General features: G+C 43.8%; 1 protein-coding gene across 2 annotated transcripts in view; it reads left to right on the forward strand.

Moving 5' to 3' along the window:
- The window catches only part of TRPM7 (transient receptor potential cation channel subfamily M member 7), a 208753-nt gene that overhangs the window by 42310 nt on the left and 139519 nt on the right, over positions 1–26924 (forward strand). For both annotated transcript variants that reach the window (XM_069766069.1, XM_069766068.1), the window contains exons 2-9: positions 9125–9204; positions 17645–17683; positions 23934–24132; positions 24433–24646; positions 24821–24945; positions 25029–25200; positions 25334–25508; positions 26640–26763. In XM_069766069.1, the coding sequence (XP_069622170.1) occupies positions 9125–9204; positions 17645–17683; positions 23934–24132; positions 24433–24646; positions 24821–24945; positions 25029–25200; positions 25334–25508; positions 26640–26763 (1128 nt within the window). The remainder of the gene's footprint in view (positions 1–9124; positions 9205–17644; positions 17684–23933; positions 24133–24432; positions 24647–24820; positions 24946–25028; positions 25201–25333; positions 25509–26639; positions 26764–26924) is intronic.

Consider the following 26924-nt stretch of genomic DNA (forward strand, 5'->3'; position numbering starts at 1 on the left):
AAACTTGCGCATCAATACCCGGCACTGTCGCCGGCACTCTGGACCGGAGCGTGCAGCTGCATGTATTTCTATACAGCCGCACGCTGCGGGCCCGAGTGCCGGCGACCGTGACGGTTATTGATGTGAGTCTCTCCTGCGAGTTTCTCGCACTGCACTCGCAAGTGTGACCCCGGCCTTACGTTGTAACTGACCTGCGGTGCAGGTTTTAAATCCACACATGACCATTTCTCTTGCGGGTATGCTCCCGTGCGGTCGGCAGGCATGTCAAAATGCCGCATGCGGACGCATCTGCATACAACGCATGTCCCTGCGTACCCAATGTTAAAGATAGGTATGCAGGACAAATGTAGAAGTAGGCGGAGCTTAACAGAGGATGTACGCAGGCCAGCCAACGCAAGGGTGAAACCATCTGCTTAGTTTCTCTGGCTTAGAGCAGGAAGATAAGACTTTGCCTACAGTGCCTCCCCGGAGCATGGGCATCTCATTAACTAAAAACGTCTAACACTGATTACACAAGAACCACAAGACTGATTTCTTCACTCCAGGTATCATTTTAATCAGTGTAAGAACATCAACATGACAATGACAACATGACATCAACTGCTGACAGGTTTGCTTTAAGGCATTTTCATGCTAGTCCTTACTAGCTCCACCAAAGTGGGGGTTGCGCCCAGCCAATAATTCAAAAGTTGTGGCATTACTTACCCCGTAAATGTTCTCCCTGTTTGATTGGAGCAGCATTGCTGTAGGGGCACATGACACTGGGAAGGTGTGCTAAAGTCACAGTGGCGTGTGAATCTGGTGCATCCCACTCCACATCACTTATTTATGACTGTTGCATATATCAGTCTTAATGAATTTAAGCTTTTACCACAAATTGCTGTGGTTTTGCAGTGCGTTTATTGGCCGTGCAGCTTTTACAGGTGATACATGTTAGAAAAAAATGCTGTAGAAACAAAGTAGCAAATAACCATATCATGAAAGTACAGTAATCTGTGAGCGCAGCTCCGTGAACTGAGGCTGCAAAACAGAAAATTGTACACAGCTCAATTTATTCCTTTAGATTCGGTGGCAAAGCTTCCTGATTGAATACCTGGTTTTCTTTTGTAACAGAACAGAAAAAATGACGATCTAAATGCCAGTGTGAACGGAGCATAAGTTGGAAGTTTAAGGCTGTCTGCACACGCTGATTTTTTGCGTTTTTTCGCTATAAAAACGCTATAAAATTGCAAAAAAAGGATACATTATGCATCCCATCATTTAGAATGCATTCTGCAATTTTTGTGCACATGATGCGTTTTTTTTTCCCGTGAAAAAAACCCATCACGGTAAAAAACGCAGCATGTTCATTAATTTTGCGGATTTTTTTGTGGATTTCCCACTATATAATGCATTGGGAAATGTCCGGAAAAATCCGCAAAAAAAAAACCGCGGTAAAAACGTGCAAAAAACACATGCAGATTTCTTGCAGAAAATTTCCGTTTTTTTCTCAAGAAATTTCTGCAAGAAATCCTGAACGTGTGCACATAGCCTTAATCTAAGTACTAAGCCGTTTATGGCCGATATTAAAGGAACTGTCCACTACCTGTTGTCCAAGGTTCGTCTGATTGGCTGCAGGGCTCATATGGCATAAGTGTCACGGGTGTCCTGGTGTAGGAGGTGAGCATATGGTTTCTTGATATTTACCTGGGTGACTCCTCATTTAAAAATAAAAATAAAAATGGTTGTCCAGGTAGTAAACAATCTCTTTAAAAGTAAGCTATCAGAAAATTACCGTTTAATTAAATTAAGATTTTGTTTTACCTGTTTTTTTTTTATGTTTTTTAATTCACTAACTGTATGTATTTAAATGAAAAAAATAATAATAAAAAAGTTAATGCAAACAATTAACCCAATCGCTAAACGGCGTAACAAAAAAATTTAAAACGTCAATTACGTTTTTTTGGTCACCGCTATGTAGCAAAAAAATGCAATAACGGGCGATCAAAAGATCATATGCACACCAAAGTGGTATCAATAAAAATTTCAGCTTGGCAGGCAAAACAATAAGCCCTCACCCAAGCCGAGATCGCGAAAAATGAAGACGCTACAGGTCTCAGAAAATGGAGCCTTTTTTTTTTTTTTATTTGCAAGACTTTGGATTTTTTTGTTTCACCACCTAAAAAAGAACCTAGATGTGTTTGGTGTCTATGTACTCGTAATGAGCTGGAGAATCATTATGGCAGGTCAGTTATGGCATTTAGTGAACATGGTAAAAAAAACAAACTGGAATTGCACTTTTTTTTTTGCAATTTCACCGCACGTGGAAACTTTTTCCCGTCTGTGCGCCGCCTCCTGTGTTGCTGTTACATGCCCTGCGCCTGCCCCCATCTCCCTCCTCCTTCTTCCTCCCTCGGCAGCATCTGATGAGCTGAGCTCCCCACACGCAGTTCACTGGCAGGTCAGCTCATCAGACGCTGCCGAGGGAGGAAAGAAGAGGAGGGAGATGAGGGCAGGCGCAGGGCATGTAACAGCAACACAGGAGGCGGCGCACAGATGCAAGAGGGGGATGATGGACGGCTGGGAGGCAGCTGAAACGGGGAGACACCATACCTCTGGGACTCAATATAGGTATGGGGCCCAATTTATAAAAGTCAATATTTCAGTGTTACTAGGGATCAGAAACATAAGAGCCACCTTCACAGAATGCAGCCTTAGTGCTGCTGAAGGTGGTTCTTTTACTTAAAAACGCCCTGGGGGGGGGGGGGGGGGGGGTGACTGGTTCCCTTTAAACGTAATTCCCCTGCCTCCCCTTCCACCACCTTCATTGTTTTCCAGCGTTGCTCCAGTGGGCCTCCTGTGAATAGTGACCTGTCTGCAGCTCCAGTGTTTCATGGAGCTCTGCTGGAGGTCACTGTTCAATACATCTGAGAGCCTTGTTTTTTTTTGGTTCTCATAGACTTGCATTGAGACCTTAGGATGTAACTTCTGACTTCTGGACAGTCGGAAGCTTCGCTCAGAAGAAGGCGTTGTGGCACCGGGGCAGTGCTGAAAAAACGGTAAATATGCTGGAGAGAGAGATAATGGCGAGGGGCAAAGGACTTGCATTTAAAACGCCACTACAGGGGTTAAAAAAGTTACTCTTTGAAGCAGGGCTGTGGAGTCTAAGTCGGTGTCAATTTTGGTGGAGTCAGTGGGTAAGAAATGGACTGACTCCTAAAATATATAATGGGGTTCAGTAGTACAAAGCAGGATGTGCTGTAAATGTTCTCATAATTTGGGAAAGTTATGAGATGTCCTATAAATGTCTGTTCTGTTCCTGATCTAAGGATCTCCGCTTTTAGTTGCTATGGGTCTGTGCTGCACTTTATGCACATAGTCAGCAGTGACCAGGGCTGAGGAGTCAGTTGAAGTCGGTGGTTTGGCTTATCGACTCCACAGCCCTTCTGTGAAGACCATGTCTATTAAAGTATACGGACATGGCAGAAAGGGCTCCACACTGTCCACAACCTTTCACCTAAATTTTCATGTTGAACTGTAAACATGACATTTAGTGACTGCAGAGCGGAATCAGACAGTTTTTTTTTTTTTTTTTTTAATGTCACGTTTCCAATGCAGAGAGATTAGCAATCAGTGTTTGGCACCTAATGTGTTGTGTTTCAGTGAGCGTTATCAGAGTTTTTACTAGAGGCATGTACTACTGGCATGGTGTTGACCACTTGTAAGCAGCAACACATAGCTGAAAAAGAGCACGCCCCCCCCAAATAACTAAAAGCAAGGTTCTCATTGTAAGAAATGTATAATGGCAGACAGTCATGGACCCCTGGTCTAACCTCCTGCATGATTTGACAGCACATTGTAGTCAGAATGTTAAGAGCCTCTTCTAAGCAGTACCCTAGGCATATTACTGGTGAAGCTACCTGGGCAATGTCTGGCGCCTCCTCACTGGGTAAAATGTTGCTGACGGATGCGGGTCTGTAGGGTAGTTCTATGGTGGTGGAGCACACACATCATTTGGTGCCTCCTTGTTTTCACCTGCAAATTAGAACCCCCTCATTATATGGTGTCCTTCACAACAATCAGTGCACTTGTCTACCCTAATGGACAGAAAACAGACGGGTATGTTCACACGTTCAGGATTTCCATCCTTTTTTTTTCAGGACTGTTTTTTTTAAAAAACTGCAGCTCTTGGCAGAAAACGCAGGTCCTTTTTTTGGTCCTTTTTTGTCCTTTTATGATGCGTTTTTTGATGCGTTTTTTGATCCTTTTTTTTTATGCAGTTTTCTAACCCTAACCCTAACCCTACCCCTAACCCTACCCCTATTCTAACCTTAGTGAAAAAAAAAAATTCTTAATTTTTTTATTGTCCCTACCAATGGGGGTGACAAAGTGGGGGGGGGGGTGTCATTTACTATTTTTTTTATTTTGATCTCTGAGATAGGTTATATCTCAGTGATCAAAATGCACTTTGGAGCGAATCTGCCGGCCGGCAGATTCGGCGGGCGCACTGCGCATGCGCCCGCCATTTTGCAAGATGGCGGCGCCCAGGGAGAAGACGGCCGGACGGACACCGGGACGCCGGGTAAGTATAAGGGGGGGAGATTAGGGCACGGGGGGGGCATCGGAGCACTGGGGGGGGGGGGCATCAGAGCACGGGGGGGGGGGGGGGGGGCATCGGAGCACGGGGGGCGGGATCGGAGCACGGGGGGGCAGCCACACTCCGCCCACGCACTTCCGCCCGCTCCCCCGCACTTCCTGCTGCAGCGGTTCTGCACATCAAATCGCAGTAAAACCCGCAGATATATTTTTGATCTGCGGGTTTTACTGCGGTTTTGACCTCACAATGGAGGTCTATGGGTGCAGAACCGCTGCGGTTCTTGGCTCTTGGCAGAAAACGCAGGTCCTTTTTTTGGTCCTTTTTTTGTCCTTTTTTGATGCGTTTTTTGATCCTTTTTTTTATCCTTTTTTTTTATGCAGTTTTCTATGCAGAGTCTGTGTGTTTTCTAGGAAGTTTTTTAGGGTTAAAATGGCTGAAAATACCCTAACCCTACCCCTTAAATGCAGCAAAACCTTATGCAGCAAAAAAAATACCTGTTGTTTTTTTTTTTTTTTTTTTCTCTCGCTGCGGTTTTGCACTTATCCATTGCTTTCTATGGTTGAATGAAGGGACATGCTGCAGTTTGCAAAAAACGCATCAGTTTACCAAATCAGTCAGAGAACGAAAACCATGTGTGTGTGCATGAGATTTCTGAAATGTCATAGCTTTACTGGTACTGTAAAACGCAGCTTTTAACTTGCATAGAAAAGCAGCAAAAACACAATGTGTCAAAATGTCCTTAATGATGATTTTAAAGGAGGTCTTTGCTAAGGATCAGAGCGATTTCCAGGGGTCTGTCGGGAGACCTGCCAGTAAGTGCTTAATCTTCCTGCAACGCCACCATCACGGTGCCCATTTACATCACCTTTCACTTTTCAAATCAAAAGATTTCCAAACCTGTGGCAGTGTACGGTGTCTACATTTCTGTGCCAACGTTGCCTGAGCCTCTGTAGTTTTGGATATCAATTTGGAAAAAACTTTAACCCCAATTCCTCCTTTATTTTTCCCCAATTTCTTCACAGTGGCACATTTACAGTGGGGCAAAAAAGTATTTAGTCAGTCAGCAATAGTGCAAGTTCCACCACTTAAAAAGATGAGAGGCGTCTGTAATTTACATCATAGGTAGACCTCAACTATGGGAGACAAACAGAAAAAAAAATCCAGAAAATCACATTTTTTTTTTTAACATTTTATTTGCATATTACGGTGGAAAATAAGTATTTGGTCAGAAACAAAATTTCATCTCAGTACTTTGTAATATATCCTTTGTTGGCAATGACAGAGGTCAAACGTTTTCTGTAAGTCTTCACAAGGTTGCCACACACTGTTGGTGGTATGTTGGCCCATTCCTCCATGCAGATCTCCTCTAGAGCAGTGATGTTTTTGGCTTTTCCCTTGGCAACACGGACTTTCAACTCCCTCCAAAGGTTTTCTATAGGGTTGAGATCTGGAGACTGGCTAGGCCACTCCAGGACCTTGAAATGCTTCTTACGAAGCCACTCCTTCGTTGCTCTGGCGGTGTGCTTTGGATCATTGTCATGTTGAAAGACCCAGCCACGTTTCATCTTCAATGCCCTTGCTGATGGAAGGAGGTTTGCACTCAAAATCTCACGATACATGGCCCCATTCATTCTTTCATGTACCCGGATCAGTCGTCCTGGCCCCTTTGCAGAGAAACAGCCCCAAAGCATGATGTTTCCACCACCATGCTTTACAGTAGGTATGGTGTTTGATGGATGCAACTCAGTATTCTTTTTCCTCCAAACACGACAAGTTGTGTTTCTACCAAACAGTTCCAGTTTGGTTTCATCAGACCATAGGACATTCTCCCAAAACTCCTCTGGATCATCCAAATGCTCTCTAGCAAACTTCAGACGGGCCCGGACATGTACTGGCTTAAGCAGTGGGACACGTCTGGCACTGCAGGATCTGAGTCCATGGTGGCGTAGTGTGTTACTTATGGTAGGCCTTGTTACATTGGTCCCAGCTCTCTGCAGTTCATTCACTAGGTCCCCCCGCGTGATTCTGGGATTTTTGCTCACCGTTCTTGTGATCATTCTGACCCCACGGGGTGGGATTTTGCGTGGAGCCCCAGATCGAGGGAGATTATCAGTGGTCTTGTATGTCTTCCATTTTCTAATTATTGCTCCCACTGTTGATTTCTTCACTCCAAGCTGGTTGGCTATTGCAGATTCAGTCTTCCCAGCCTGGTGCAGGGCTACAATTTTGTTTCTGGTGTCCTTTGACAGCTCTTTGGTCTTCACCATAGTGGAGTTTGGAGTCAGACTGTTTGAGGGTGTGCACAGGTGTCTTTTTATACTGATAACAAGTTTAAACAGGTGCCATTACTACAGGTAATGAGTGGAGGAAAGAGGAGACTCTTAAAGAAGAAGTTACAGGTCTGTGAGAGCCTGAAATCTTGATTGTTTGTTTCTGACCAAATACTTATTTTCCACCATAATATGCAAAAAAAAATGATAAAAAAACAGACAATGTGATTTTCTGGATTTTTTTTTATCAGTTTGTCTCCCATAGTTGAGGTCTACCTATGATGTAAATTACAGACACCTCTCATCTTTTTATGTGGTGGAACTTGCACTATTGCTGACTGACTAAATACTTTTTTGCCCCACTGTATGTGTATTTCGTAGTGGAAAATGCTCTTTATTTTTGGCTTTAACCTGTTTTGGTAATTTTTAGCGCAATAAGGCTACGGTCACATTTGCGTTGTGCGCCGCTGCGTCGGCGACGCAACGTAAATAAAAACGCACCAAAACGCACGCAAAAACGCTGCGTTTTGTGACGCATGCGTCATTTTTTGCCGAAATTTCGACGCAAAAAAAGTGCAACTTGTTGCGTTTTCTTTGCCCGACGCTTGCGGCAAAAAAAACGCATGCGTCGCACAACGCATGTCCATGCGTCCCCCATGTTAAATATAGGGGTGCATGATGCATGCGTCGCCGCTGCGTTTCCCGACGCTGCATCGGGAAACACTAATGTGAACGTAGCCTAAGTCAAACATTTTGCAAAATGCTGCAAACATTGCACCTAAATATCTGGCATCCATAAAATCCTACTGGAAAAGAGAGGGGCGGATAGTGCAGAACATTTGCACCAAATTGTGTAAGGTTTTAAAAAGTTATCTGGAAGCGTCAGGCGTTGCCCACTATGTTGAAAAACAGACGAACACATGAACAAGACTTTAACCAGCACAAATGAAAAATGGATAAAAAAAAACATTAAAAACTTTAAAAAAAAAAGTCACGCAATACTGAATAGGGCCTTTAGACTTGGCTGTTATCTACTTACTGAATGTTCAAACGTGTGTTTCGCATGGATTTCTGCCGCCTTAGTCTCGGTTATTTGCTCACTGTAAAAAGAGCAGTTTATCTAGTAGCTTATGGACGCCCACAGAAGTAGGACTTTGAATCTTGAGGCTGTGTGCACACGTTGCAGTTTTTTTGCGGTTTTTCCCGATAAAAACGCTATAAAACCGCAAAAAACTGCATACAATAAGCATCCCATCAATTAGAATGAATTCCGCATGTTTTGTGCACATGTTGCGTTTTTTCCCGCAAAAAAAAAAACGCATCGTGGTAAAAACCGCAGCAAGTTCATTAATTTTTTTTTTTGCGGATTTCCCACTTCTAAATGCATTGGGAAATGTCCGGAAAAAAACGCGGCAAAACTGCGGCAAAAACGCATGCGGTTTTCTTGCAGATTTCTTGCAGAAAATGTCCGGTTTTCTCAGGAATTTTCTGCGAGAAATCCTGAACGTGTGCACTTAGCCTCAGGGTTGTGGCCGGATCAGGCCTTATTCCAGGGATGCTTGGGGAAAGAGGATGCTTCGTTTTTCAGTTAATGTGAATTGTCCCAGATTATTTGCATAAATGTTATAGTAAAAGTAATACCATATGTACGTACCTGTTGATATTAAATAAAACCTATTAGTTTATATGGGATTGTCCTAAATCTCTATTTTATGCTAAAATGTTAACTATTTTCTTACATACTTTAATTAAAAAATTCCTTTTCTTCCCTAACTATTTTTTTCCCCTACATCCTTTTTCTTGAGCCTTCGATTGAGAACCCCAGTGCAGGGATACTCTGTGTCGTCAGGAGGCAGAGGCTGTCGCAGCTCCTGTCCCCTACCTGAAGCAGTCAGTGCTGACCTTCTTTTCAGACTCTGGGCTAGTCCCTGCGCGATGTGCACAGACAATGTGCTCTTACTGGCTCAGATAACATCGCACAGGGACTAGCCCAGCCCCTGAAATGAAAGGCGCTTATGGCGCTTCGTTTTAGGGAGGGGACAGAGGCTGCGACAGTGACCGCTACCCCTAACCCGTGATGACTCTTCGCTTGAGTGTCCCTGGGAATCTCAAACAAGGAGCCATCAAAAAGGAAATACGAAAAAAAAAAAAGTAGTTGGGGAAGGATAGTGAATTTTTAAAGTATACAAGAAAATAGTAAAATAGATTGGGATTGAGAATGAAATGAATTTCTATTTCAGGCCACCGTTTTAAATCTAATTGTATTTTTTTGTTTCAGTCCCAGAAATCTTGGATCGAAAACACTTTCACCAAGAGGGAATGTATCTATATAATTCCAAGCTCGAAGGATCCACACAGGTAAGGATCCACTATTTTGATGATCAGACCTTCACATTGAAAGGGTTGTCTAGTCCTAATCTACAAGTCTGCAATCATTCTGTGACTGCAGGCGAGTGAGTCCACATATCAAGCACGCTGTGACCGCAAGCATGTGATGTGCATAATCTCGGCCACATTCAGACTAGTCTGTTTCCCGCCTTAATACGCTTGCATTGAGCGAGGCCGCAACGTCTAGTTGGCACATAACTGCTGGAATTCAAGTCACATACTCTCACAGCACTGGAGAATCCTCACATCACACTCACATAGTTACATAGTGACTGCAGACTTGTAGTTTAAGACTAGACAACCCCTTTAAAGGTAATCTGTCAGAGTTTGGCAGCATGATGTTGGAGGTAGAGAGCCATATTCCATTGATTTGTCACTTACTATGCTGTGTGTTTCTGTATCAATAAATTCAGTGTTTTATCAGCAGGAGATAATAACTACAGGTCTCCCTAATCAACATCTGTGTGTAACCTCACTCCCCCACTAATTTAGCAGCTTTCTGCCCATTTACAATTTCCAGCTTTCTGTGTACATCAGTGATGTGGATGGAGTAACAGAGCTCCGCATTCTCAGCACTGCTAGATCTGCACCAGAGAAAACTGGGATTTTATCAAAATGTCAGCGTGCATACCAACAAGTGACACATTGCTAAAATCGGGGTCTCAGCCCCTACAGCATGCTGCTCTTAGGTTACATAACAAAATTCTGGTGACAGATTCCCTTCAACTTGTGAATACTTGTAAAATGAATAAGAAAAAAAACCTAATAAGAAACCAATGAACACTTACAAATAGAACATTCAGGCTTATTTAGCTCAGGCAGTCATGTTGTGTAGGATATGAAATATTCAGATTCGGTGTGATGCCCGACTGGCTTGGGTGGGCTTACACCCAATTATTAGCACATATGAGCCCTATAGCAGGCACTTTAGGACATGGCTGACTTCCTGATGTCTATGTGGTTATTGTACCTGCACGGTCATAGTATGAGCGCAGACATGGTGGACGCTTTTACATGTGTAAGGTGAATTCAGATTGATTTGTTCCCCTGGTGTGACACATTAATAGAGCGGTAAAGTTGCTTTTTGGCAATGGCACAAAACCTTAAAATGTCCTGTTTACATTATTAAAGCTGTGTTTATTTTATTTTTCATCTTGTCGTCAGAGACTTCCTTGCATAATGTGTCCATCAGAGATGTGTTTTTTTGCAAATGATAGATGATGCCAATATAGAGTTAACCACTCTGTCGTTTCCACCGCAGTGAAAAAGTAGTGTTACATGGTAGCCATTCAGATGTACTACAAAGCATGGCTCGATTCCGCGTCTTGTGCTCCGCCGCTCTGCATTCTGCTCCGTAATGGCGGTCTTGAACAGTAAATCCCATTCTATTAGGTCCTCATTCATTAAAAGGATAATGTGGTGTTAGCACAGCGGTTGTGTGTCCTCTGCTCTCTTACCCCCATGACGGCACCACGGAGAGAGAGCGAGGGATCTGCCCTCAGGGACAGGAAACCTACAGGTGAAAAAGATGGTACCTCTCTCCCACATCAGTTCGGTTTCCTGTCCCTGACCGGGAACCTGCAGCATTCCTGTCGTCGTGGGATGCCGGGGTTCCATCTAGCCGGATTCAGGCAGCGGGGGGCCCTGCCTCGGACGTGGCGGATTCTCCCTCCCCGAAGGCCACGATCCGGGGTCGGTGGGCCGTGTGCGGGGGAGAGGCAGTGAAGCAGGATCCAGTCTGCCTCTCCCTCAGTAACCCATATATGGCCGGTAATAGGTGGCGGCGGCCGCCTGGCGACATGCTGCCGGTCCGTGGCCCAGGAGGTGGTGGCGGCGGTCACCTATAGGAAGCGCCACAACTTTGTAGGCAGCGGCGGCTGTTCCGACGCTCCCTCCTGGAGACCAGGCTCCGGAACGTGAGGCGCACGTGCGCGAGCGGCCGCAATGCTTTCTGGGAGATCCAGAGTGCACAGGCGCTCGGGTCATTTCTGGGGCCGCCCGCCCGGAAGTATAAGGCAGTCCAACCAAACGCCGGTGCTCGATTTATTTTCACCATGAGTGAGAAGGAGCAGCCGGCAGAAGAAATTCTGCAATCCCCCCCCCAAAAAAGCGCCAGCAGCAACAGCGCCATCACCAGCAGCGGCAACAGCAGCAGGACGCCTCTTCCCAGCGTCGCAGCTCAGGATCCCAGCGCAGCAGAGGCTCCAATGGATACGGGAGAACAACAGCGGTTCAAATCGAGGATGCAACTCCTAAGCCAGAACTGTTATCTCCCTCACATTAGGAGGGTAAGTGACCTCCGTGAATGTCCATATTCTAAATGGGGTTTATTATGTTTTCTAAGGGGAGGAAATGTACTGCAAAAACCAGACACCAAGTATGTGCAATCTGCTCTGTTGAACTACGTGGGTAAAAAAGCTCTGTGCCATATGCATAGCAAATACTATATGTGAAGAGTCCCCAAGATTCGCATCTGACCTAAAAGAGTTAATCTAAACCCAAGTGGAAGATGCGTTAAAAAACATTAAGTCTAAAAAGGAAGCATAAATGCAGACGCAAATCCCTGGAGTCCAGTTCCAGTGAGGAAGATGGTGATCAGTATAGTTCAGATAGTCCACTCTCTTCTCCATCATCCTCTTCATCTTCAGAAGGGGGTCGCAATTGTTTCCCTATTGAAGAAACAGATGCATCCATTCCCTGTGAAGGAGAATTTTTATTTGGTCCTACCCTAGATGACATTCTTGAGAAAGCAGGGCACAAGAAAAAAGCTTTTCCAGGGTTTCCCAACCAATCCTATAGACATCCCTTTTGGAGCAGAAAATTTATGCGTCAAAGACCCCCTAAAAATCAAAAAGGAGGATAAAAAATTTTAAGGAAGAGGCATCATGTTCAACAAACCTGATAACAAAAATCAGAACGCTTTATCTGTCTTTTTTTTTTATGACTGTCATCGATTTAAAAGATGCATACTGCCATGTGCCCATCCACTCGGATCACCAAAAATTCCTCAGTCGTGGTACTAATGCAAGGGGAACTAAAGCATTGCCAATTCAGGGCCCTTCCCTTCGGGCTAGCCATAGCCCGAGGGTGTTTACGAAACTAATGGCAGAGGTCATGGCTCACATAACAGAGCAAAACATACTAATAGTCCCATATCTGGACGACCTCTTGGTAGTTGGCGATTCCTCCCTCCATTGCAGCCAACAGTCGGACAAAGTACTGACATCCCAGTCAAATCTTGGTTGGATGTTGAACCTAGCAAAGTCCAGGATTATCAAGTACAACAGTACCTAGGGATAATGGTAGACTCAATAAAGCAAGAATGCCGTCTTCCGGGGGGAAAAGTTTCAAACATGATTTCAACTGGTAACACAATTAAAGGGATCCCCAGTCATCACTTTGCGCAAGGCAATGTCCGTACTGGGGTCAATGACAGCCTGTATTCCAGCAGTCAAATGGGCCCAGAGTCACACCAGAGATCTCTAGTGGGAGATACTAGAAGCAGAATCTCGCTTAAAGGGAGATTTAGAAAAGCGCTTAAAAATCTCTTCACAAACAATACATTCCTTATCTTGGTGGGTGGATCCAGACAACCTAACCAGGGGTGTCCGGGGGTATGGCCGATATCTGAAACACTGACTACCGACGCGAGTCCTTGGTGATGGGGGGCTCACTTACATGACCAAATTGCCCAAGGCCCCTGGTCGGAGGAGGAAAAACTAGTTTCCTCAAACATGAAAGAACTGGCAGTAAAGTGCGCTCAACCACTTCCTAGTCTTCCTCCGTTCCCACCACGTGAGGGTGCTCTCTGACAACAGGGTGGTGGTAGCATACTTGAATCACCAGGGGGGAACGAGATCTCGAGCGCTGATGGAGGTAGCAAAGTCCATCCTGTTGTTAGCAGAGGCCAATCTGTCAGCCCTTCATATCAAGGGGACAGAAAATCAGGCCGCAGATTTTCTAAGCCGAACACAGCTGAAACAGGGGGAGTGGGAATTAAACCAAGCGGTATTCAACCACATAGTAGAGGTTTGGGGTCTCACGGAGATGGACTTGTTCGCAAACAGTCTAAACCGGAAGACACATGCCTTCTGTTCGATCGACCCACGGGGAGTCCAGTACCCTAGACACCTTTTTAATTCCCTGGGACTTTCAGCTAGCCTATGCCTTTCCCCCAATAGCACGAATTCCCTTAGTACTGAGGAAGATTCAGGAGGACAGAGCAAGGGTAATCATGATAGCTCCCTTTTGGCCGAAACAAGCATGGTTTCCATGACTGCGGATGATGTCTATAACAAACCCTTGGGTTCTCCCAGATATCCCGAACCTTCTGTGTCAGGGGCCGGTAAACCATCCACAAGTGAAAAGCTTGCATATGACGGCCTGGAATTTGAAAGGGAACTTTTAACCAAGAGAGATTCTTTTCAAACTTAGTTTCAACTCTCTTAAGTAGTGTCTCCCCTTTTCCTCATAGTTTGTAAGCTTACGAGCAGGGCCCTCACTCCTCTTGGTATCTGTTTTGAACTGTATTTCTGTTATGCTGTAATGTCTATTGTATGTACAAGTCCCCTCTATAATTTGTAAAGCGCTGCGGAATATGTTGGCGCTATATAAATAAAAATTATTATTATTATTATTATAGAAAACCAGTAACTACTAGAGCATATGGGAAGGTCTGGAGGAGATTTTTGTCAGTTTCGGGTGCCAGTTTATCGGGGGAGATCCCAATTCAGAAAGTGCTAGAGTTCCTTCTAAAGGGGTTGGAAAAAGGCTTTGCAACAAGCACTCTTAAAGTTCAAGTGGCAGCGCTAAGGGCCCTTTACAACTGCGACTTAGCGGGGAATCGTTGGATAAAAAGATTTATTAAGGCCTCAAATAGATCTAGACCAGTTGTCCACCACACTACACCTCCCTGGGATCTAAACCTAGGACTTTCTGCACTGACTAAAGAACTTTTTGAACCTTTGTGACAAGCTTCTTTAAAAATAATATCCCTTAAAACCTCTCCTTGTAGCGCTAACGTCGGCTCACAGAATTAGTGATATGCAGGCTCTATCAGCATACCCGCCTCTGACCCAGATACTAGATGATAGAGTAGTCCTTAGGACCGATCTATCCTACCTTCCTAAAGTGGCGTCACGGTTTCATAGATCTCAGGAGATCTCTTTACCCTCTTTCTGTCCAAACCCCAGAAATAGAAAGGAAGAACTCCTAACATCTAGTGTGTGTAAAAGATGCTTAACCCAATATCTAGCAGCCACGAGGGAGTGTAGGAGGGATAGGTCTCTGTGTGCTTTCAGGGTCCAAACAAAGGGCATAAAGCATCGAAGGCCACATTGGCGAGATGGGTAAGGGATGCCATTATCCTGTCATATTCTTCGTGTAATGAAGCCATTCCAGAGGAAGTCAGAGCTCATTCGACCAGACCGGTGGTGACCTCCTGGGCAGAGAGAGCAGGAGCATCAATTGAGCAGATATGTAGGGCAGCCACTTGGTCGTCTCCCTCTGCATTTTTTAAACGTTACCAACTAGACCTGACTTCTTCTTCAGACCTCACTTTTGGCAGAAGGGTCCTGGAGGCAGCGGTCCCTCCCTAATGTACATTCTATGAAATTCTCTCCGTGGTGCCGTCATGGGGGTAAGAGAATATCGTAGTTACTTACCGATAACAGTATTTCTCTGATCCCATGACGGCACCCGTACATTCCCTCCCTTCACGTGTGGGTGTGCACACTAGATTTAGTCATTAATATTTAGTCACGCGGTGCCCCTGATAAGCCTAAAATTTTAATATTTTTTGTTTGAATAACCATTTAAAGTTACAGCTGTAGTTTTATTAAGGCTCTGTAAACCAACTGATGTGGGAGAGAGGTACCGCCTTTTTCACCTGTGGGTTTCCTGTCCCTGAGGGCGGATCCCTCTCTCTCTCTCCGTGGTGCCGTCATAGGATCAGAGAAATACCGTTATCGGTAAGTAACTATGATATTCTTTGGAAGTCCCATAGACAATGAATGAGGCGGCGGTCGAGCATGCACACCACTGGAACTTTCTCGTTATCCCCATGCAATCATTAGGTTCTTAACTATTTAACAGCGGACCACTTATCTTCGGAATAATATTTTAAGCATTGTCACTTAACCCCGTCACGACATTGGAATTCTCAGTTTGTGTTGTGCTACCCTTTTTCCCAGAGCTATACCTGTTTTATTTTTCTGTCAATATGGTCACGTGAGGGCTTGTTTTTTTGCTGGACAATTTGCACTTTTCAACTACATCATTTATTTTACCATATAGTGTACTGGAAAACGGAAAAAAAACAACTTGAAATGTGGTGAAATTGCAAAAAAAAAAAAAGTGCAAATCCACAATTTCTTTTTAAATTATTTTTTATTTTTTACCTTGTTCACCAAAAGCTAAGGCTATGTGCACACGTTGCGGATTAGGCTCAGGAATTTCTGGTGCGGATTCTGCCTCTCCTGGCAGAAAACACACCTGCGGATTCGTCGCGTTTTTTGTGTGGTTCCGAAGGGTTTTTTTGTGCGCTTTTGCTGCGGATTTGCTGCATTTCTTACCCCTGCGGTTTTCTATAATGGAATGGGTACAAAAATGCTGCAGATTCATAAAAAATTAGTGTCATGCTACTTCTTTTAAACCGCAGCTTTTCCGCAAAGTGTGCACAGCATTTTTTTTCTCATTGATTTACATTGTACTGTAAATCAATTGCAGATCTGCAGCGTTTCTGCACCCCAAAAAAACGCTGCGGATCTGCAGAGAATCCGCAATGTGTGCACATGGCCTAAAACTGCCCTGTAATTAAAATTCTGCAGGATGTTACAAGTTTGCAGATGCCTTACATGTATAGGTTAATTTTTATTTAAGCGATAAAAAAAGATCCAAAGTTTGTTTAAAAAAAATAAAAATAAAAAGTTTATAAGTCCGCAGCAACTCCATTTTTTGGGTTCTGAGGCTGGACAATACAATTTTGGGGTGGATACGATGCTTTGATCGCCTGTTATTGTATTTTATTGCAGTGACCAAAACAATTCTGGCCTTTTTTCTTTTTTTTTTTTTCTTTTCCTCATTATGCTGTTTACCAATTGCATTAATTATTTTCAGACTGATTTGGCATTTGAATACAGCGATACTAAATATTTGTATTTCTTTATTTTATTTTGAATAGGGCAAAAGGGGGGTGATTTCTGCTTTAATTTTTTAAAACGTTTTTTCTACTTTTTACTTGTTTCCATAGTCTCCTTAGGAGGCTTGAAGCTCCGATCATCTGATGGCTTGTGTTACACATAGCAGTTCTTCAGCTCTGCTATTTGTGGCAAAAATTATCTTCTTTGAACGCTAGCCACGGACCGGCTTTCATAGCAAATCGGCAATGACTATCACAGGGGTCTTCTGCAGACCCCCCGTTGCCATGCCAACCTGTCGGCGCCCTGTGATCTTTTGACATAGGTGCCAATAGGAGTTTTTGTGGCTTGTTTCTGGCACGATCATGTTAAATGTCGCTGTCAGTGATTGACATGGACAATTAACATGTTAACAGCCTTGGGTGGATTGCCATTCTCCCGGCTGTTAGGGGGCACATGACAGCTGATCAAATCATCTGTCGTGTGCTGGAAAAGATATGGCCACAGTACTGGAGTCCACATCAAAGGGGAGAAACAAGACCTATAACATACCTATACATTATAGATCGTGAAGGGGTTAAAGGGAGTCTACCAGCAGCATAAGGGCTTGTTTCCATTAGCGAGAAACACGTCCGTGTCTCGCATGTGAAAACCAAGCTCTGGCGCCGGCACTTGGGAGCGGAGCGTGCAGCCGCATAGCAACACATGTAGCCGCACGCTCTGCTCCCAAGTGCCGGCGCCAGAGCTTGGTTTTCACATGCGGGACACGGACGTGTTTCTCGCAAATGGAAACAAGCCCAAAGGCAGAGACCCTGATTCCAGCTATATCAATTACTCTTTCACATTCTGTCATTTTGGTACAATTACTGTTTGTTTTTTGCTTTTTTTTTTTTTTTTTTTTTGCAGGTCTAGCAGTGCCCCAAATGCTGAGCCTTGTATAACCGCACCCACATGACATGATGGGCAGCTTTCTGTATATTCTGTACATTAGCAGCTTTATGTAAATCGGTGGGGTTATGCAGAGCAGTTGACTAGGAATCACCAGATACCTAGACCTGTGATGATAATCTCCCGCTGATAAAACACCAATTTTATTGAAATTACAACACACAGCCTAGAAAATGACACCTCAATGGTGCTCTCAGATTTCATAGCAAATATCTGCTGACAGATTCTCTTTAAAATTAATGTGGTGCTTTTATTTCTTCGTCTGTAGGTCCTCAGAATGATAATGTATCAGTTTTTATCTTTCTTTTTTTTTTCTGTCTTTACAGATGCCTTCCAGGATGCCAGATTTGCCAGCAGCTTGTGAGGTTTGTGTTATTGTCTCAAAAGATCTACTGTTTGTGTAATCTTTTTTTTATTTAATTTTTTTTATTTATTTAGAAGTATATGCTCTTCTAACAGACTATTGTTGATACTGTCAGTGTTTTTTATTATTATTATTATTATTATTATTCATTTATATAGCGCCATTTATTCCATGGCGCTTTACATGTGAAAAGGGGCAAGTATAGACATGCACAATAAACATGACATGAGTAATACAAGGCACACACAAGTACAGAAGGAGAAAGGACCCTGCCCGTGAGGGCTCAGTCTACAGGGGATGGGTGAGGATACACTAGGAGAGGATAGAGCTAGTTGTGCGGCGGTTCAGCTGACTAAGGATCACTGCAGATTGTAGGCTTGTCGTAAGAGGTGAGTCTTCAGGTTCTTTTTGAAGGTTTCCATGGTAGGCGAGAGTCTGTTGGGGTAAAGAGTTCCAGAGTATGGGGGAAGCACGGGAGAAGTCTTGGATGCGAATGTGGGAAGAAGAGATGAGGGGATTAGAGTAGGAGATCTTGAGAGGATCGACTGTTGCGTGTGGGTGAGTATCGGGAGACCATGTCACAGATATATGGAGGAGACAGGTTGTGGATGGCTTTGTATTTCATAGTTAGGGTTTTGAACTGGAGCCTCTGGACAATAGGAAGCCAGTAAAGGGCTTGGCAGAGAAGAGAGGCTGGGGAATAACGGGGAGACAGTGGATTAGTCGAACAGCAGTGTAGGATGGATTGGAGTGGAGCTGGAGGGGAGGCCAGAGAGTAGGAGATTGCAGTAATTGAGGCGGGAAATGATGAGAGCTTGCACTAACGTTTTTGTGGTTTCATGGTCAAGGAATGCATGGATCCAGGAAATATTTTTGAGTTTGAGTTGGCAGGAGGAGGCAAGGGCTTGGATATATAAGGCTTGAAAGAGAGGGCAGAGTCTAAGATCACCCCGTGGCACCGAGCATGCGGGACTGGGGAAAGTGAGCAGCCATTGACATTGATGGATAGATTTGGTGGAGGGGTAGAGTGAGAAGGGGGAAAGATGATGAATTCTGTTTTGTCCATGTTTAGTTTTAGAAAGCGAGCAGAAAAGAAAGCTGAAATAGCAGACAGACATTGTGGGATTTTGGCGAGTAAGGAGGTGAGGCCGGGTCCAGATAGGTAATCTGCGTGTCATCGGCATAGAGATGATACTGAAAACCGTGGGATTCTATGAGCTGTCCCAGGCTGAAGGTGTAGATGGAGAAGAGCAGCGGCCCAGGAGTAAGCCTTGGGGAGCACCGAGAGACAGCGGGCGAGGTGAGGAGGTGGTGTGGGAGAGGGAGACACTGAATGTTCTCTCCTTTTGTTATGACGAGATCCAGGATAGGGCCAAGTCTGTGATGCCAAGAGATGAGAGAATCTGTAGCAGGAGTGAGTGGTCCACAGTGTCAAAGGCAGAAGACAGGTCCAGGAGAAGGAGGACAGAGTAGTGTCGCTTGCTCTTGATGCTTAGTAGGTAATTGGTGACTTTAGTTAGGGCAGTTTCAGTTGTGATGCGATTGGAAACCAGATTGTAACCTGTCAGAGGGAGCAGGAGGAGAGGTAGAAGGACCGTTCAAGATGGACATGTTGTTCCAGTAGTTTTGAGGCGTAAGGGAGAAGAGCTATTGGGCGATAGCTAGATACAGAGGATAGGTCGGGGGAAGGCTTTTTGAGGATGGGTGTAATCGAGGTATGCTTGAAGGATAAGGGGAAGACACCAGTTGTGAGTGAGAGGTTGAATAGGTGTGTTAGGGTTGGTATGAAGACTGGCGAGGTTAGGGATGAGGTGGGATGGGAGTTGGGCAAGTGGGGAGATGTGATCTTGACAGGAGGATGGAGAGCTGATCTTCTGTCATGGTGGAGAAGATAGGGAGGATATGAGAGATGAGAATTAAGTTTGTTTTGCAGCAGTGAGTGTGGACTTGAAGCTGGCGAGGGACTGCTTGTACGCGATAAAGTGCTCGGCAGAACGGGATCTCTTCTCCGCTCAGCAACCCTGGAAGCCCGTCTCCGTTCTTTGTTCAGCCTGGTCAGCCAGGGTTGCCTGTTAATTGTACGAGTTTTGCTGTGCATGAGGGGGGCGGCCGAATCAAGTGCTGCTGGTGTTGTGGTGGTGTATAAAGTGGCAGCAGCATCTGTGTCATGTAAGGAAGCTATGTCTGTAAGAGGGAAAAGGGACTCTGAGAGAAAGTGTAAATTAAGGTGTTTGAGATTTCTACAAAAGTGGGTGAATTTGTGGAGTGGGGGTTGCACACTAGGAGAGGAGAGGGAAGAAAATGTCAGTAGGTTGTGGTCAGACGGGGGAGGGGTGAGTTAGTAAGATTAGTAAGGAACAGAGCCGGATGAATATAAGGTCCAGCGTGTGGCCATCTTTGTGAGTGGCCGCAGAGGACCACTGAATGAGGCCAAAGGAGGAAGTCAGTGATTAAGTTTAGAGGCAGATAAGGTGGAAGTGTTAATGGGGATATTGAAGTCACCCATGATGATAGTGGGGATGTCGGCAGAAAGGAAATGAAGTAGCCAGGTGGTGAAGTGATGGAGATGGCTATTTCTGGGGGGCGATAGATGACAGCCAGCTGTAGGTTGGAGGCAGAGTAGATGCGGATGGAGTGCACCTCAAACGAGGGAAGAGTAGCAGAGGGTGGTAGCGGAATTGGGGCAAAGGAGCAGGTATCAGACAGGAGCAAGCCAACTCCTCCACCACGTTTGTTGCTGGGGTGAGGGGTGTGAGAGCTGGAATATGCCATAGGAAAGTGCAGCTGGAGAGGCTGAGTCAGGGGGTGAGACAGGTTTCAGTGATGCCAAGGAAAGAGTTTGCTGGTGATAGAGGTCATGGATATACGGCAGTTTGTTGCAGACAGAGTGTGCGTTCCATAGTGCTCCAGCTTGGGGGACCAGGGGAGTGGGGACTGGATGAATGGGTATGAGGTTATCATCATTGTGAAAGCTTGTAGAGAATCATGGCAGGGTGTTAGAAATGAGTGTGGGGATGTGTTGAGGAGGGCCAGGATTTGGGGGTACGTCGCCAGCAATGAGGAGTAGCAGACAGAGCGTTAGGAGGGGGGAGCTGGATAGGACATGTTGTGGCCGTGTGTGTCTGGAGAAAAAGGATTGTATGTGGAGGAACAGTTCTGAGGAGGTGAGATGGCTGGAGATTATGGAGGGGGAAATGAGTAAGAAGGAAAGTAGTATGGGGGTGAAAGTGAAAAGAAATAAACATTGTAGTGGTTTTCTATCCCATTACCTTAGTCCATTCCAGTCCAATTCAAAGTATTGTAATTAGAAATCTGTAATTTGAAAGATACATGGATCAGACTAAAGTCTTGATCAGACTGGATCTGAATATATCCCCAGGTAAGGGCAGTCAGGTGTGAATGAGGAGGTGGGTGGGTATGGAAGACCAGATGTTGAGAGTTAAGCAAAGGTCATAAAGAGAGGGAGAGGTTGGAGTGACCACTCAAAGATATGCCAGAATAACATAATGAGAGACATGAAACAGGTCATGGAAACAAGATGATAGGTAAGAAAGCATACCAGAAAAAGATTATATTCCGTGGAGCCATGGAAAGAGGAGTACATTCAGAGCATACCATAGAGAGAGTAAATGCAAGTAAGTGTTTTGGCAAGTTATCACTTGTCCTCTTGGTATCTCTTGTGTGGTTTAATCTGTATATGCTAATAAGCATTTACCCTGCACGATTGTATTCTAATCGGGCAGGGTTAAGCAGGCTGCCGATCACCTGACGAATGCTTGTTCATCAGGTAAGATGATTGTTTGGCTTAATTGCTTCAGGATCCCACATTAACTTTAAACGTCCTGATGGTCTCGCTCCTAATCTGCAGTGACATTCTAAAATGTCACTGCAAGTCGCTACAGAAAGGGCAGAGACTGTTTATTACCATCTGAGCCTTCTTGGTCACTGTATGCCCAGTGCTAAAAAAGCGCGATATATGCAGTAACTAAAAGCACCGATGGTGATCATACGACTGCTGTGCCAGGAGGAGAAAGCACCAAGTAATAGGGAGTGAGCAGGAGCTGCTGGGTTATAGGAGACCTAGTCAGTTCTGCTTTTTAGCCAGGAGGCTGCATTTCCCTTTTAACTGGGACTAATATACCAGGGAAATGACATGAAAATAAAAATATTTAAATACCCCCCACCACTCAGTTCTTTTAGGACCTTATAGGGGACACAGTATATAAAATGAATAAAAAGCTGTAAAAATGTTTACATTTTATTTTTCAACAACATGTACTAAACACAAAAGTGGTCCTAGTCAGGAAAATTTTCTGGCAAATCATCTGTTGTAAACCGGATCATTGCTGCCGAGAACAGTGACAGGTTATGTGCACAGAACGATCTGTTTCTGATTGCTGTTTGTGCACATGACCAGCTTGTCTAACTGGCTACTAAACTGCCCATCAGAATGTATCGTATTGTATTGTGAGTGGAACGTCAGTGTTTTTACATGGGCTGGTATTCAGCTTTATACAACAAATGGGATAATGATTTTGTCTACAGCCTGTTAAGTTGAAGAACTTTTTAATCATATGAGATATTGCAGTATGTTGAAAATTTTTCATAGAATTGTGCCTTTTCATTATCCGCAATGTTCCGCAGCGACTGTCGGAAAAATGTTAATTTATGATTGAGAGATCTTTTAGGCCCCATACACATTAGATTTCATCTGAACCCACTGATTTTGGCCTGATTTGCTAACCACCTAATGTGTATGGGGCATCACTACCTTTTCTTTAAAGAGGAGGTTTAGGCATGTTAAAATTCAGCGGCCGATGCTTGTGCAGGGAATAAGCCGCCAACAAAGGCTATAGCTCACTCCCCATTCTTCGTTGAAATCGCATGAATACTATGCCAAGCTTGCATGAATGAATGGTTAGGACCACTTAACCGCTGCTTTACTTGGCTTAACCAGGTTACCTAGAGGCTTCATATTGAGCCTCTCTTCAGCTGACCCACATTTTTTCGCGTTATACTCACAAATTTAAATGTATTTTGGGGAGGATTTTATTTGATATACCAACACAAAGTAGTAAATATTTCTGAAGTGTAAAGGAAATTATACATGGCTTTCTAATTTTAAAAATGTAAATCTGGAAATTGGGATGTTCATTTGTATTCCGATCCCTGTAGTCTGACACCCCTAAATAAAATCCTGAGTGACCAATTGCCTTCAGAAGTCACATAATTGGTGAATGCAATCCGCGGTGTGTGGTTTATTCTCGGTATAACTACAGCTGTTCTTTGAAGGCCTCAGAGGTTTGTTGGTCACCAAACATCATCATGAAAAGCAAGGAACTCACCAGACAGGTCAGGGATAAAGTTGTGTGCAAGAGTAAAGCAGGGTTATGTTATCATAAATATCATCTGCACTGACAAAGTAGCATCAACCAAGACAATTGAGGTAATGATTCACAATGTACCATTAATCAAGAGAAAAACTGCACAAAAAAGTGTAATTTCTACGGAAAGAAATGGAGTAATAAATCTGCCAGTTGTAGTGAACAATAAAGTTTTATTTAAAAAGCAGCCAAAACAGAATAACACATAAAGGTAATAATGATGTTATTAAATCCGAGGTGAAGACTCAGATGAAAATCATGTATGGTCAAAACTCAGCATGGTTAAGGGTTAATACACAGTGCATATGCTGACATCAGTAAAGTCGCTAATTTGTACCATGAATAATACCACCAAAGTACAGCAATCTGTCAATGACCAAATCCCTATGGCTTACCCATTGCTCCCTCTGTTTGACCTTGTATCTGCAACTCAACGCACGTTTCTTGTGGGCTTCCTCAGGGGTAGTGAGCTGTGTGCCAGATGGAAATATATTAAAAGCTAAAAAAAAAAAAAAAAAAACCTCCACAGTTCGAATTTGGCTGCATACATTTCTTAATCCAAGCTCTGAACATCTCACGGAGCACTGCTCAATCCATCATACAAAAATGGAAGGAGTATGGCACAACTGCAAACCTACCAAGACATTGCTGTCCATCTGAACGGACATTTTAAGCGTGAAGAGCCCAAATTAGAGGAGCAACCATGCACGTCACACGTTTAGATTTACAATATATGTTTAAAATCTTAAGAAAACAATGTATCACTTCCTTTTTCAGGCATTCTATATACATGCTAGAATAACCGCGTTTTTTTTCTGCTCTCTGCCTAGTAGATGACGCAAGTAAAACTTTCTTTCCCTGTGGTAGATGCTGCTGTGGCCGCCTGGTCAGACAACATGCCTGCTTCACCGCCAGTGTCGCTATGAAGTACTCCGATTTGAAACTAGGTGAAAATTTCACAGAAGAGCTAGAAGAATGGTCTGTGGAAAAAAACACAGAGGAAAGCCCAACAGATGCATATGGTGTTATCAATTTTCAAGGTGGATCGCATTCCTACAGAGCAAAGGTATGAACAACGGGAAGGCAATAGTTTTCACAACTTTTTTTTTTATGGATGTTTTTACATAAAGTGAACCTGTCCGCTGATATTTGCAGCTTGTAAAGAGTTTGATCCATCTGGCTGAGTTTATACAGGCGGAGACTGATGCTACTTCTGGTGTATTCTGCAAGGATCAGCTGACTGATCACTTTAATCCCTTGTAAATGTAAAAACCAATATATCCCCCCAAAAATTATTCATTGATTGTACTGTGCGCCATGCAAGAAAATACATTCCCGAAATATTTCACCATCTGTAATGTTTCAGTATGTCAGGTTGTCCTATGATACAAAGCCAGAAACCATTCTGCAGCTGATGCTAAAGGAATGGCACATGGAATTGCCAAAACTTGTCATCTCTGTGCATGGAGGAATGCAAAAGTTTGAGCTCCATCCACGCATCAAGCAATTAATTGGTAAAGGCCTCATTAAAGCTGCTGTGACCACCGGAGCATGGATCGTCACCGGAGGGGTAAATGCTGGTAAGTCCTAAAGTACTTATGGAATATCTGTCCTCTCTGGGTCTTTGCATGTCAGAAGGTATTCAGCACTACCAAATAAACATCGAATTGGCCATGCAAGTGTTAAATAATTCTGAGGCTTAAGAGCAATGTAGTCTTAATTTCTTGTTGTTTTGCTTTACTGTGTGGACTTAGGTGTAGCAAAGCATGTTGGGGATGCCCTAAAAGAGCACGCTTCACGATCCTCCCGAAAGATTTGCACTATTGGAATTGCACCATGGGGCGTCATTGAAAACCGCAACGATCTGGTTGGAAGAGATGTAAGTGGATTTTTCTTTTCTCGCTAAAAGTGTGGGCAGTTTTTAATAATGAACATCCTAATTTGTTCTTTGATTCTACCTAGGTCATTGCTCCATATCAAACGTTACTAAACCCCCTGAGCAAACTCAATGTCCTGAACAATCTGCATTCCCATTTCATCTTGGTGGACGATGGTACTGTTGGAAAGCAGGGGGCAGAAGTGAACTTACGAAGAGAATTGGAAAAAACCATAAACTTGCAACGCATTCATGCACGTACGTATTTAGTGTCTCTGTAGTCATATTGTCCTTTAGTGGCTATTTAGGGCTAGATCCTTCATTTCCGGGTAGTTCTCGGAGTACGTCCTTTGTGTATGATAACGTGACGTTTACCTTTCCTTCATTTCAGGCATTGGCCAGGGAGTTCCTGTAGTGGCCCTCATATTTGAAGGTGGTCCAAATGTGATCCTCACAGTGCTGGATTATCTACAGGAAAACCCTCCTGTCCCAGTAGTGGTTTGTGAAGGAACTGGAAGAGCTGCTGATATTTTGGCTTACGTGCACAAGCAAACGGAGGAAGGAGGGTATGACGTTAATAATTAATTAGGAAAGTTGAAGAGGTTGTCCAGTTTTGGGACAAACATCTGAAGTCTATCTGACTGTCAAATTGTGACGGTGGACGGTGCTCACAATTTCACAGTATTGCCAGTACGAGTGGGTGGTAAATAACTTCATGTATGTGATTTTCATACTTGGTCATGTGCCAACTGGCTTCTCTCGGTTCACTTCCATTGAGAGAAGCTGAACATGTTTAGTTGGCATTTTGTCTGCATTATTATTATTATTTATTATTACAGCGTCATTTATTCCATGGCGCTTTACATGTGAGATGGGGTGTGTACATAATAAAAACAGGTTTAATAATCTTGAACAATACAAGTCACAACTGGTACAGGAGGAGAGGACCCTGCCCACGAGGGCTCACAATCTATAAGAGATGGGTGAGGATACAGTAGGGTATGGATAGAGCTGGTCGTGCAATGGTTTGGTCGATCGGTGATTACTGCAGGTTGTAGGCTTGCCGGAAGAGGTAGGTCTTCAGGTTCAGTGTAAATTATGCACTTGAGGTCACTTGACCACCTGCTCAAACCTCCAATATCATGGAATCGTGATGGCGTTCGCACCGCACTCTTGTTGCAATTTGGCAGTCTGAAGTCAGACTGCTGACTTTTGTCCCAAACACTTAAAAAATACATGTCATATAATGTTTATTTACTGGCTTTTGCTTCTATCTTGAGCAATGGATGAATGCTAAGTAGGAAGATCTAGCTTGTGCAAGCCTGGGTAAGTCCATCAGGGTCGCCTGTGCCATTATCTTGATAATATCAAGCCATCGAATTGCGGGTCTTCCTCTCTGCCTTGTTCCCTCTATTCATTCGACCATGATGTCCTTCTCCAGTGACTGCTTTCTTCGTCTATGTCCAAAGTAGGCAAGTCGTAACTTTGTGATCCTTGCTTCGGGTGACATGACTGGCTTGATTTGTTCCGAAACTGATTTGTTTGTTGTTCTTGCCATCCATGGTATTTATACCATCCCTCTCTGGCATTACATTTCAAAGGCGTCTATTTTTCTTCTGTCTTGTTCCTTTATCGCCCATGTTTCGCATCCATGTGTTATTAATGGACAAAAAATATATATTTTTCCTTTTTTATAGAAATCTTCCTGAAGGTGCAGATTCTGAAATCATTTCAACTATTAAAAAGACATTCAACTTTAGCCATTCTGAGGCCGTCCATCTTTTTCAAATTGTTATGGAGTGTATGAAAAGCAAGGAACTTGTAAGTTTCTTCTTTAATTGTAGTAATGTAGTGCTGTGACCAAACTGTCAAAAAATGCATTGGGTAAGATATGGAGAAAATGGTGTAAAAACAAATCATGGCTTTATGTACTGGATATTCAATCCAGTTCTTTTCAGTAGTTTGTGGCTTGTCTTACTGCT

This window comes from Ranitomeya imitator, chromosome 4, assembly GCF_032444005.1.
Source record: "Ranitomeya imitator isolate aRanImi1 chromosome 4, aRanImi1.pri, whole genome shotgun sequence".
Classification (NCBI taxonomy): domain Eukaryota; kingdom Metazoa; phylum Chordata; class Amphibia; order Anura; family Dendrobatidae; genus Ranitomeya; species Ranitomeya imitator.